Source organism: Pseudophryne corroboree, chromosome 2 (genome assembly GCF_028390025.1).
Source record: "Pseudophryne corroboree isolate aPseCor3 chromosome 2, aPseCor3.hap2, whole genome shotgun sequence".
Lineage (NCBI taxonomy): Eukaryota > Metazoa > Chordata > Amphibia > Anura > Myobatrachidae > Pseudophryne > Pseudophryne corroboree.
In genome coordinates this window covers 915,863,699-915,877,474 of record NC_086445.1, presented here as the reverse complement: position 1 = coordinate 915,877,474, position 13,776 = coordinate 915,863,699, and the positions used below count along the sequence as shown (strand labels likewise).

Genomic DNA, 13,776 nt, shown 5'->3' with positions numbered 1-13,776 from the left:
TGTTTTTTGTTATGTAATATCATTACCCCTTAGAGTTCTGACACAAAGAAGAGTGTCGCTTGGTAAATTTAGCCATAGGTAGCTATGGCTGCTGTCACTTGGCATATAGTGCAGTTCCGATTTGTCCCATAAATGGATGCACCTGGTATGGCCACCAAGTGAAATGTCCGGTGCAAGGAGAGTGGCTGTGCCACTGTGTATTCCAGGCATCGTGGTGGTGTGAATTGGGATGTGGCCACACCATGTTAGGCGTGTGACTGCACCTCTGTGGCAGGCGTGTGCCAAGACACTTTGCTATCATCTAGCCTGTAGGTATGCTGAGCAGGATATAGTTTACAGAGGAGCAGAAGTTTGCTTGGGTGATGGCAAGAGTTAGGTGAAATGAGGGTGTTCCTTTGTAAGAGGCAAGTGAGTGCATCAGTATGCCAACTTTAGTGGAATAGTGCAAAAGCGAGACTTCATTTTATAGAGCGAGATTTTTGAGGTGTAATGGGTTTAACACACACGGATGTTCCTTGCCTTACAGAGTCATGCATGGTAATTTCCACTCTGAAAGTAGTACATTTTTGCAATAGCTCGGCATTGGTGGACAGTTTTGTCCTCTGCTTTTATTGGAACCCTGTGTGACGCACCTTGGAGGAGAGTATCCCTTCTTATGCACACTCGGAGCAAAGTGATAAACTGCTTCAGACGCACAACATGACACATTTATTATTTATTTATTTATTAACCGTTTCTTATATAGCATAGCAAATTCCGTTGCGCTTTACAATTGGAAATAACAATGATATAACAAAACTGGGTAATAACAAACAGTCACAGAGGTAGGAAGGCCCTGCTCGCAAGCTTACAATCTATACACAATCTATGGATACACAAGGATCGGTGCTATCTATTGCATAGTTGTCCGCCAGATTGCAAAGGTTCTTGGTGGGCTGTATGATATGGTCATACAGTAATGATGAACCGGGGTCGAGAGGAAGGGAAAGTGACATGTGAGGATATGTGTGGACTGTGCAGTGTGGATGCAATTTGATAGGAAGGTTTATGAAAGTTATGTGGGCGGTTCTGGAATTTGATATGCTTGCCTAAAGAGGTGAGTTTTCAGGCTACACTTGAAGGTTTGGAGACTAGTGGTGAGTCTTATTGTGCATGGTAGGGCATTCCACAGAGTGGGTGCAGCCCGATGAAAGTCCTGCAATCGTGAGTGGGAGTGAGTAATGAGTGTGGATGAAAGACGCAGATCTTGTGAAGAGCGAAGAGGTCGGGTTGGGAGATATTTTGAGATAAGCAAAGTGATGTACGTTGGTGTAGTTTGGTTAATGGCCTTGTGTGTGAGTAAAAGTATTTTATATTGACAAAGTGGATCTGCAGACGATGAACGTCTAGTGAGGAAGATTAGCCTCGCGGCTGCATTCAGAATGGATTGTAGTGGTGAGAGTCTCATTTTGGGAAGACCAGTTAGGAGACTATTGCAATAATCAATGCGAGACACATGCAAACATCCGTGATGGATTCCCCTCACTTATGATGCCATGAATGAAGCTATGCCACTCAGTGCATTGGTAGAGAAGCATGGTACTATATGTCTTCTGGTCATTCCTCTTGCCTGCACTCCTAGGCGCAGATCCGGGTTGCGTAGGAGTGTACATTGATGTGTGCATATAGGACCATTTAGGCACATAGTGCTAGTCATCACTGAGACCCTGGGAATACATTATAGGAAGAGGTTAGGTGTGCCTGCACTTTTAAACTGTATTTTTAAATTAGAGACCTTTACAAAGTCTTTTCTACCCTCATTTATCTTCCAGATATGACAGTGGTCTGTGTTGCCTCCACTCTCCCCTCAGTCTCCTGGGGGGCTGTAAACCCTGCTATCACAAGCTGCCTGTGTATATGGGGAGCAGGAAGGTACACAGCAGTGAGAGTCCATTGTCTGTCTTCTGTTCAGTGTTTCCCAATTGCAGGATTGTTGTGGAGATCGTTGTCCTGTGGGCTTCCAGGAATACATTGTTATACGTTAAATGCCAATGACCGCATACACTGAGCAGATATCAGGGGATAATTACATTTGCAGATGTTTTGTGGGGTGTTGAAAACGTCTTTCGTTTTTATCTCATCATAAATTTTGTTTCCGTTCTCTCGTCTGTACTACAAATTAACACTCCAGTAAAGTTAACGTAGAACAATCCAGACAGGCATTAAGAGATTGGGAAATTAGCATCAATTATCACAGTCTGCCATATATTTGCATGTAGCCTATAACACGTTATGCAGCCATTAAGTAGACATTCAAAGTGTCAGCCTGTTCAAAATGTCGACAGTCACAATGCAGACAGTCCAGGTTAGGGTCAGGCTGTGATTACCGCACCTGCAGCACTGCTGCTCCTACTGTGTGTAGGCGGCAGCTGCACTTTCATTCCTACCTGTGGCAGCGAAGCGCATTGAAATCTGGACAGCAGTTTTCACTTTCACAAGTAAGGATTAATAAATGTAGACAAAGTGTTTGTGGGAAAACAGGTATTTGAGAAACGAATTTACTTGTGTGTGATAAAACTTGAACGCCATGTACTCGTGGCATTGTTACAAGCTTCATATATGTTCTGTTGTATAACACCGGATAATGGTGTAGATGGCCAGTGGCAGGATATGTAGTGGAGACCATTACAGTTACCATTGATATGGAGCAGGAAATGTATTATGCAGGAGCCGTCTCGTACTCCTGTCACTGCAGATGTGCTCTGTGTTACACTGAGCGCTCTCACAGTGTCCTTCTCTCCCAGATGAGCTTACAACTGATACCAAAGGGAAAGATAGATGTGTTCTCCATCTTCCTGCCCCCACCTCCACTAGTGCCCAGGGCCCTTCACTTCCATCATTCTTCATTCTAGCCTTGAATCTTTGCCAGGCACATCTGTCTCACCATATGCATGAACCCTGTAATCTGTGCCGAGCGACAGTAATACAGCTCTGGTGAAAGCCCTTCTGGGACACAACACACATGCGTACCCTTCAGCTATTGGCTGGGTGCCCAGAACCAGCCTGGTTACTCACCTTCTTTCATAAGCCTAATTGAAATATAGAGAGGTGGGTTTTTTTTTTTTTGTTGTTTTTTTTGGGGGGGGGGGGGGGGGTTAGATCCTGTCAACCTGCCCTTATACATCATCCTCTGGCAATAGAAAATTAGGGGGCGTCGTATTTTTGTCAGCCTTGCAGAATATCCTAGGCCGTAGCTGGATAGGGAGATGCAGTATGTGGTAGACAGAAAGTGTATTCTAGGAACCATTTGTTCTCTTTAAAAAAAAAACTATGGAGAAGATTTATTAAATCTTGGAGAGAGCTAAAGTACTAACCTGCTGACTGGTTGACGCTTTACCTTTCTCCACTTTATCTCCGAGATTTGATATATGTCTCACTATTATACTAAACCATAAGGAACATTTGCCATTGGCACTACTTATATCATAGAAACGCAACCCTTCGTTACTGATTTGGAGAGGGTTTTGGCTATTCAAACTGCTTGATTTGTGTTATGAGAGTATATATACTTGGAAGTCAGAGATGTAGGACTGTCATTCAAAGGGCAAAATAAGTAGACGGAAGTACAGGATACTGTATCCTTATGAACCTGTGGAGTAGGAAGTCCTGGGCTATTTATAACACAATACCCTGCAGGAGGAGAAATGCCACAGACTTCCCGACTGCCCTGCTACCCTGTGACTGTACTCCTTCCCTTACCACCCGCCGTCCAAACTCTGTTCTTACGGCTCCCTGTTCTTGGCTCGGGATGATGTGACCTCGCTGTCGGTCTGTGCATCCTGCAGAGGGGACGTGCAGACAGTCACAGCCTGTTCAAAGACGCCCCAGGGCTTTATCTTGCTTTAGTAGAAAGGATTTGGATATACTGCCACCCCCACCCATAATATTTTAGGCATTGTTGAACTTATTTGCCAGTTGTTATGTAGCAACCGCTAAAGCCAGGCGTTTGTTTGCCAAATGGACCCCCCCCCCCAAAAAAAAAAAAAAAAAAGCGCCAGTAATTAATTGCAGCAATAAAGTATTAGTGTTCTTCGCCAGTGAAGTTTATCATTGTCCCTTTTTGTGTGTTTTTAAAGAAACAAAGATTGATCTAATATTTCCAACTGGCAGTTTAGCTGACATGGAAGGGTTAATCAGACTTGTTAATGCGAGATCTAGGGTAGTATCTGTTCACTACCACTTTTGCTGTCATTCTTCCTGCATGTGATTCAAAGAATCAGCAGCTGACCATTGCCTAGTAATGACTTTTATCGTGTCATGATATAGCTATAAGTATAAGACAGCTGGTTAACTAACTCTTACTTCTCTTGCTAGGCTGTCCTGGATGGAAAGACCAGACCCCTGGAGCTGGAAATCCATCCCATATTTCTTGTTCCCGATACAAATGGGTTCATCAACCATCTACCAGGATTGGAGCAACTGCTGTCGTGTCAGATCTATATACTTGTCATTCCGCTGATAGGTAAGACATGGGATAGCAGGCTTTACTTGCCAAGGCCCAATGTTTTTTTTGTGCAGCAACGTTTTGAATAAGTAGTACAGAGTTATGCCCTTAAAGCCACTAGATCTAAAATATAAGGATCAGGTATGGAATGTGATCTTCTAATACTAACAGATGTATATATAAACTACCAACTTAGTCAGATATTTCATATTATAGGCCGCATAATGTGTCTGACAATACGTTCGGTAGCTGTAAATATGGTGGAAAACCCCTTTCACCAACACCCTCCCTAAGATCACTTTGCAGCAGATAGAGATATATAGCTATATCATTTATATAGTTGTGTGTATGTACTGTGTGTGTGTGTGTGTGTGTGTGTGTGTGTGTATATATATATGTGTGTGTATATGTATGTATAGTGCAATAAGTCATGGGATAGGTGCCTAGTATTGTGTACGACCCCCTCTAGCCCTGGTTGCCTGCAGAAACTTAATGTGAGATTGATTCCACAAGTGATGGAAGATGTCTGGAGAGATGTTGGCCCATGCTGTCTGGAGAGCTTCCCACGGCTCCCTGATATATGTAGGTGCAGGATCTTGGGTGTGAATGGACCCCTAAATGCCCGATGGGTTCATGTCAGGCAAACATGGTGGCCACACCATTCGTTTGCACTCTTCAGAATGCTCCTTGACCAGTTGTGGACAACTTTGGACTGATGACACGGTGCATTATCCTGCTGGAATATTCCATCTTGTGGGGGTACATGAAATCCATGAAGGACTGTAAATGGTCACCAAGCACTGCAACATAGCAGTTACTGATCAATGATGTGTTCATGCTAAAGCAGCAGTCCCAACCCATGACACACCCACACCATTATGGAACCACTGCCAGCCTGCACAATACCTTTTTGGCAACAGGTCTGAGCCACATCTGAACCCTACCATCTGCTGGAAACAACTGGAACCATGACTCATTGGACCAAGCCAAATGTTGCCGGTCCTTCAAGGTCCATTTAGCAATATCACAAGCCCAGGTGAGGTGCTGTGTCCCCTATGATAGTGTTAACAGGGGCACTCCGGTGGGTCTTCTACTATAATCATACATACACATACATACACACATACATACATACAGTATATTCTCATCAACCATAACATTAAAACCACTGACAGGTGAAGTGAATAACAGTGATTATCTCCTTACAGTGGCACCTGTAAGGTGTGGGATATATTAGGCAGCAACTGAACAGTCAGTGCTTGAAGTTGATGTGTTGGATGCAGGATATATGGGCAGGCATGAGGTTCTGAGCATCTCTGACAAGGGCCAAATTGTGATCGCTAGACAACTGGATCAGAGCATCTCCAAAATGTCTTGTAGGGTGTTCCCGGTATGCATTGGGTATCACCAACCAAAAGTGGTCCGAGAATGGACAACCAGTGACCCGGCGACAGGGTTGTGTGTGCCCAAGGCTCATTGAAGCATGAGAGGAGTGAAGGCTAGTCCGTCTGATCCCACAGAAGGGCCACTGTTACGCAAGTTGCTGAAAGTGTGAATGCGGACTATGCTAGAAAGGTGTCGAGACACACAGTGCATCGCAGCTTTCTCAGGAAGGGTTTGCGGAAGATAACAGAGTTCAAGCTGTTGATTTGGTCTCCAGATTCTCTAGATCGAAATCTGATTGAGTATCTGTGCGCTATGCTGGAAAAACAAGTCCGAGCCATGGATGCCCCACCTCACAACTTACAGAACTTAAAGGATCGGCTAATAACATTTGGTGCCAGATACCACAGGACGCCTTCAGAGGTCTTGTGGAGTCCATACCTTCACAGGCCATAGCTATTTTGGTGGCACGAGGGGGCCCTGCACAATATAAGGAAGGTGGTTTTAATGTTATGGCTGATGAGGGGGGGGGGGGGGGGGGAGTGCATGTGTGTCTGTATGTATATAATATATAAAAATATGGGGTAGATGTGTTAACTTGGAGAAGGCATAAGGAAGTGATAAACCAGTGATATGTGCAAGGTGATAAAGGCACCAGCCAATCCGCTCCAATATGTAAATTAACAGTTAGGATCTGATTGGCTGGTGCCTTTATCACCTTGCACATATCACTGGTTTATCACTTCCTTATGCCTTCTCCAGGTTAATACATCCGCCCCTATGTCCTTTAAATATTTATTAGCAAAATCTCTAGTGAGCATTAACATAGTTAGCCATTAATATGGATGGTTGCCAGTGTTAGCGTGTAATGCATGTCTCAAACTGCTGTGTTAACTGGAGCGATGGCTATACTGGACAATCACTTGATTATACTATGTATCGTAATTTAGATTTCATGTTGTGTTTAGATTGAAGCGGCTGCCTAATTGCTTGCACTGGGTCTCTGCAGCATTTTTGTGGTTAAATGTTGGACGAGTGTTTGGGGCTCCTGATTCCTCGCAGTTGGCGATTGCAGCCTTGCTATGGTTGTAGTGCTGTGCAGCTCCCTCGCTGGGCTGGGTACAGTCACACACAGCTGAGTGAGCAGCTGCTGGAACACACGTCCTCGTCACAGCTTTTTCTCCATATAAAGCCAGCGGTGCGATCTCTGACTGGTTCCAGTTATTGCTAAACACTCGCCCCTGGCACAAGCACTGGTGTTACTGGGTGGTCTGGCCGGCTCCCTGGATTTGGGAGTTCTCTCCCTGACCGAGTGAAGGAGCCCTGTGGCGTATCTGGTGTATTTGGTTGGGTTTAATAAGAAGTAGAACATGCTTTCTTCCCTGTAGAGGAATGAACATGTATTATAGCTCCTTCCTGTCATACAAATACTACTGTCCATCTGTTTATAAGCCTACCCCAGATATCTGTATCTATCCTGCCTAGCACAGCTATAGACACATAAGAGCTGCACGTTGGACATGATACAATGGGTAACAGCATGCCTTTTTATAAATAAAATGGGATTTATCACCTTTTTTATGCTGAGCCTTGTAGTTCCACCCCAGCTGGGAAGGCAGTTTGCCTGTAGCGTCATATAAAGCATGTGGATCAATCAACAATGCGCAGAAGTAGCATATTATTTCTAACTTTAAATTCATTTTATTAACAAATTCTGAACTTATTGAATCAGTACAGTTTGTATAGTATATAGGAAATTACATACTGAACTTTGAATGATATGGATATTAGAAGTCACCGAGCAGTTCCGTGACCGAATGAACAGTGATGTAAAAACTGTTTGTTTTTGTTATTATATATACAGGAGTTTTATATACATTTACATCTGTAATTATTAGGCTATAATTCACAGGTCTGTAAAGTTTGTCAAGATATTGTAATGCATTAGCGCTTGCCTAAATATTTATTGAGATTTTCTGCACTGTAAATAGTAACTTGCCACTGGATTGGCTTCACTGGTTCCCTTCTGGTTATAGAACTGGACCAAACTTTTTTGGCTTACACTTGGGTGGCTGGGGAGTGAGAGCAAATCCAAAGAAGGTTTAGTCCTAATGCTTAGCTTATTGCAGAACTAACAGTTGAATTAGCCACATTAGCACAATGGTTCGTACAACTTTAACCTAATTGAATTGACAACCCCCCCCCCCCCCCACACACACCCCTGTAGTGTCAGTACGGGGCTGCGGAGATGGGTCCGGTAATACAGGAGACCAATGCCGGAATCCCAATAGCGAGTACCCTCACGGGCTCATTACGCTTGCCACACTATTATATTTCCCCTCATGTGGACCACCACCTGAGTGGGAATTCGGGACTCTGGCGGGATTCCGACCGGCGGCATATCGCCAGCTGTTGGGGTTCTGGTGTCTGTCTCCTGACTGCCGGGATCCCAACAGACGCTAAATTAACTGCATCCCGCGGAAACTATTGGCACCAAATGCTGTAATAGTCTACTCTGTTGGTATACAAGGTGATGGCCAGGGTGGAGCTGTGAGGTCCTGCGCCAGTTAAAATATAAAAAGCAAAAAAATAAAACCACTTTTCTGTGTGGATATTGTACCTTCGGACAAAGGGCTGCAGCTAGGGAGAAAACCTAGTGCCCAACTGGTATTCATCTGCACTGGGTATAGTGTGGCTGTTTTACATGCTATTAGTTTTATGTAAGTTAATTGATGTCCTATTTTTTGGTTGTTAGTGATTTGTTAATTTTATCACTTATTTTTTTACTATTAATGTGAAAGTTAATCAGTACATGTTTGCATTTAAATCAAAGTACGGATAAAAAATGTTGTTAATCATTTTGATTGGTTTGGATTAATACAGGTAGTATTGTGGTTGTTTTGTGTTAAGGTTTTCCGTTCATTTTGCTGCCTAATAAATATTTGACACCTGCACCCACGGTGAGCAGTGTTCCGTGTCCTGTTACTCAGTCACCCTGGCATGCTGGGAAGCTCTGAGATCACACTTATCACGATAATTAACCATGTTCATCCGATGCAACTGAAGCTTTGCGCCTTATGTCACAATGTCCTGTTAATTGATTTAGCCCTGGCACCCAGACGTGTATATACAGTACAGTTAATGTATGATATTGTTGTGATGTATGGATTTTTCTACTTACTCCTGTGTCATGTCATTCTTTCTCGCTGTCTCCTTGTCTGTAGTTATCCATGAGCTGGATGGCCTTGCGAAGGGACAGGACTTTGACCAGCGCAGTGCTGGCCATGCACGATCACTCCAAGAGAAGGCCAGGAAAGCCATCCAGTTTCTAGAACTGGGGTTCGAAGCCCGAGACCCCTTCCTGAGAGCCCTTACAAGCCGCGGCAATGAGCTGGAATCTATCGCCTTCCGCAGTGAGGATATATCTGGGCAGAAGGTACCGTGGTCCTCTGATCTGTGATGTATGACAGTGTGGTGACTGACCTTTGTTTCCTGTGTGCTGGGCACATTCACACAGGCGTTCTGCTCTCTATCCTGTATTGTGTATTCCCAGGATAGAAATAGAGAAACTACAGCAGAGAACAGAGGCGGAGGCACTTAGGTTAACACTACACTAAGAACATTTAGTTTCTCACGTTAAACTATTTTTCAGGGCAACAACGATGATTTGATACTGTCGTGCTGCCTGCACTACTGCAAGGACAACGCTAAGGATTTCATGCCATCCAATAAAGGTAAGGCGTCATCTCCGGACAAAGTTTATTCTGTTTTTTTGGTGACAACTTATATACTCATGTAAACATACCTTGAGTCATGCCACTTCCTCCCCTCCCTCTATCCCTGTCCTGTTGTCGCAGATTAAAGTGACATAAGGATCTGCCCAAGGCCATCTGTCATAGGATTAACCTGCCACAGCTGTTCTTGTTGTTTATAAGACGGATCCTGGTCTAGGACTGACAACCGCTGGCCTCTGGTTTGTAACACAGAGGATGGTTACCAGTGTCACAGTGACAAGCCTCCCCCCTCCTCCCTTCAGTCCTCCTCCGCTCCCACGTTCCTCCTTCTGTGAGAACTTGCTCCAAAGCTGTTGTACATTTCCTTTGGCTGTTCTCCTTCTCCTGACCCATCACCATTAAGTCTTATACCTCGTGTCCTGTTTAACCTTCATCTACTCTTATGTTTTTGTTCTCTCCCTCTCTGCCCTCATTCCAGATGATCCAATACGCCTGAGAAGAGAAGTTGTACTGCTGACTGATGACCGTAACCTTAGAGTCAAGGCCCTGACCCGCCATGTCCCTGTGCGAGACATCCCTGCGTTTCTCAAGTGGGCCAAAGTGGGGTGAGGCAGCTAAGAATCGGAAAGGATGAATCCTTGTGTGCAAGAAAAAAAGAAGAGTATACAGTGTGTGATCCGCCAGGGCTAGAGGTCGTTACAGTCAGTCAACTGCCCTATGCCAAACCACACACACACGCAGGCACCCCAGACCCCAACCCACCATCAGAAATAAACTAGAGCAAAAGCAAATGTCCCCTTCATGGACCCTTACCATAAGCCTGTTGTGACTTGTCTGTTAGTACAGGTGGATGGCGGAAGGCGTGAAGAAGGGGTTTGTCAGTGTACGTTGGGTCTAAATGATCAGTGAGGGTGCAGAATTTAGTACGGTGTCTGTCCAGAGCAGGATTGTACTGGCAGATTATCTCTGCCATGCCAGTGGCACAGCTCCCCTCGATTTTGCCCTTTTTTCCTTGTGCTCTAGTGATGCCTGCATCACCTCCCTTTGCAGTGTTGTCACGGCCTCATTGGTAGCAAGCAGTGGTTTCCTCACTTAGACTATTCCTTCTGTTGTGTTCTTCTTTCTTTACTGACCACTGTGCTATTTTAGTTTTTGGTTTTATTCTCTATTTTTAAAGTTTAACTCTTTTGGTTAAATTTAAGTTTTTGCAGCCCAGGTTTTTTGAGGTCTAATTTGTCTGAGAACAGAATTTATGGAAGACATCAGCCATCTTTTATAGCCTACACTTCCCACCACTGTTCCCATTTACATTACCTGCTGAAACTCTGTTTCGTCTGGGTTTGGGTTTTTTTCCCCTGTTTTTGTTATTTTTTTATTTCTTCTTCCCAATAAAAATGTGAGAACATCTTTTAGATCATGAATCCTCCCCCACCAGTTCAATTATGACTTCTGGAAGCCAGCTTCACCCTTTTTGGTACATAGGGAGGGTGCGTAGGTGTGACCACTAACATTCAGATGAGAAGCATGATCTTATTCTATGAAGTGTACAACAATGCTCTTCCGTTGCTTGACCGCTCTACAGTGCTGCACACACCAGGTTACACAGATGTTCTCGGCAGGTTTCCCTGGCAGTAAACACTCTCCGCTTTTTCTGTCATTCCCAGCCAAGACCTGACATCTGAAAATCCAAAGTGTTCTGTAGGTTCTGATGTCATCCTTTTCCCTAATACTTTATAAAATCAGTCTGTGGGGATGGAGGCAGAAATCAGCCACATGGTCCTGGCTGTATTCTTTTTAGCCTGGATAGTTGCTCCATTTAACTTTTTTTTTTTTTTTTTTTACACTACTTTTTTTTTTACACTATTTTTTTTTTTACACTATTATTAAGAGGGGCCAGCCACACTGCTGCACAGTACCATAGGCAAACCTTTTGTAGGACTAATGGTTAACTTCTCCAGTGCAAGACCATTAGAAACCTTATTTTGAACGGTGTACCATTGCCAGACTGGCTTTTGGGAAAGCCTCATGGGTTCAAATAAGGACTGATGGGAATATGTGCTAGTGCACAGGAACTAGTAGCACACACATAAGTAGCGGCGCTGTCCGGCAGAGCAGTGAAAAGAACAGTGCCTCCAGATAAATAATAACCGTAGGTAGTTGTGGGGGTTTTTTCCAGGTTTTTTTTTTCTTGTGTAAATAGTTTTATTTTTATTTTTTATTTTTTAAAGGTGTTGGGAAATTTAGTGGGGTACATGTCGTCATAGCCAAAGGATCTCGTTGTAGGACAAGCAGCATATTCTATTCAGAGGGAATGAAACCTTCCTAAGGAAATAATACACTTTCCACGTAGGGTCTATAAACAATACCTGTGTAGGTGGCTTTTTTTTAATGCAATAGATTCAGGCTGTTCCATAACTGTGTGATTATGTGTTTAACCCCTTTCTTTTTTTTCTTTTTTCCATTTATTTTGGCGCCAACAGTCGTAAAAAGATTACGGTGTTGGATGTACTTACTAAAAAATAGAACTTGTATGACACACAGATCCTGTGCCGATAATCCAGCATCATCAGCCATTTTACCACCGTTAGTCTGTTTTGTCCAAATGTCCTTTAATACGCCTCATTTCCAGAGTAGGAATGATTTGCTTCTGTGCGTAAATATTATTTTAAAATAGTATTATTTTACTGTTACTACGTGTTGCTTTTTGTTTGGGAAGGAATATTTGTTGTGTGTTATTTTTAGATGCTGTGATGGTTGACGAATTAAAAAAAAAACTCCTAATAAACTTTCTTTTAAATTAAATAATTCTGTTTACTGCCTTTTTTTTTTTCGTGAATTTTAACTCCTCCTTTGCCAGAGATACCTATTAAGAATGTCAATAGCCATTCAATTAGTCGTGTAAGAAAAATTGCTTGTAGCCTCTGACTTTTACGCTTGAAGCTATTCAAATACAGATGTAGCCATGTTCATCTTTTCTGCATGGCATGCAAGGCTATGACTGTTCGCAGCTGGTGATTGCTCCATTACTACCTCTGAGCAGACACAGCCCAGCATATCATGCAACATGCTGCATCGCAGCAAAGATGAACATGGCTACATTTGTGCAAGTCCTTTTCCATGCTCAGTAAATCCGTGGCTAATGCGCATTATTCCATAGATTCCAGGATAAGTGCCTGGAACTATTGGTTAATGCGTCATTCCCTGTGATAAGGGCATAAAGTCCTACTTACCATGGATTCCTGTTAAAGCCTCCCTCGGGCTTGAATAGGAATCCACAATAAATGCAGCCTGCTAGCTGCAATTGAATAGCCCCAGCCACTGCTACAATACCACTGTAATTAATGCAGCTAATTGAATTTGGCCCACTGTAGTAATGCTACTTTTGAGGCCACTTAACCACTTGCCTGGCATTGGTCGCTTCAGATGTGACCACACCAGCAAGTGCTTTATTTGACCTGGTCGCACAGGATACGACCAGTCAGATAAACCGTGTTAGCAGCAGCAGGGAAGGGAAACTTCCGTACGCTGCTGATCTCAAAAGGACCGGAGGGTCCCTCTAGCTCCCTGCGCTCTCCCCCTGTGTTGCAGTGCTGCCGATCATTGCTGATCGGTCAGCACGGCAGGACCCCCACCCTGAGAGAGGGTAAACCAAACCCCCCCATTGTATGCAATGTTACAAGGTATCTTGTTGCAGTCACAAATGTATTTAAAGCTATGCACATACGCCTGCATAGGGTATAATGTGAGGCAAAAGATCTATTTTGTCCATATAACGCATGGATATTCTACACTGTTCATGGGTCATCGAAATACACACATACTCCTAGTGGTAAATTTACTAAGGTGGGAGGATTTTTTTTAGAACTGGTGATGTTGCTCATAGCAGCCAATCAGATTCTATCTATTATCTTCTATCTAGAAGCAGCTAGATAAATGTCAATTAAAATCTGATCAGTTGCTATGGCAACCACCAGTTCTAAAAAAAAAAAAAAAAAACTCCCACCTTAGTCAATTTACCCTCTAGACTCCTAGCAATAAGTAAACACTGCATCTTTCGTCAATGTGATGTGAAACCATCACATCAAGTAATCAACATGGCATTTTATAGACTGCTGTAAACTTGTAATTAATGACTATTTGTGTAATCAAGTGCGATTAATGGTTTATTCAGCCTGC

At 43.4% G+C, this 13,776-nt stretch overlaps 1 protein-coding gene across 2 annotated transcripts in view; it reads left to right on the top strand.

Annotated features, from left to right (window-relative positions):
• SMG6 (SMG6 nonsense mediated mRNA decay factor) overlaps positions 1–12,405 on the top strand; it is a 547,213-nt gene extending 534,808 nt beyond the window's left edge. For both annotated transcript variants that reach the window (XM_063956128.1, XM_063956126.1), the window contains 4 exons: positions 4,354–4,501; positions 9,091–9,302; positions 9,519–9,600; positions 10,079–12,405. In XM_063956128.1, coding sequence (XP_063812198.1) covers positions 4,354–4,501; positions 9,091–9,302; positions 9,519–9,600; positions 10,079–10,209 — 573 coding nt within the window. In that variant the 3' untranslated portion in view covers positions 10,210–12,405. The remainder of the gene's footprint in view (positions 1–4,353; positions 4,502–9,090; positions 9,303–9,518; positions 9,601–10,078) is intronic.
• Positions 12,406–13,776: the final 1,371 nt, after the last annotated feature.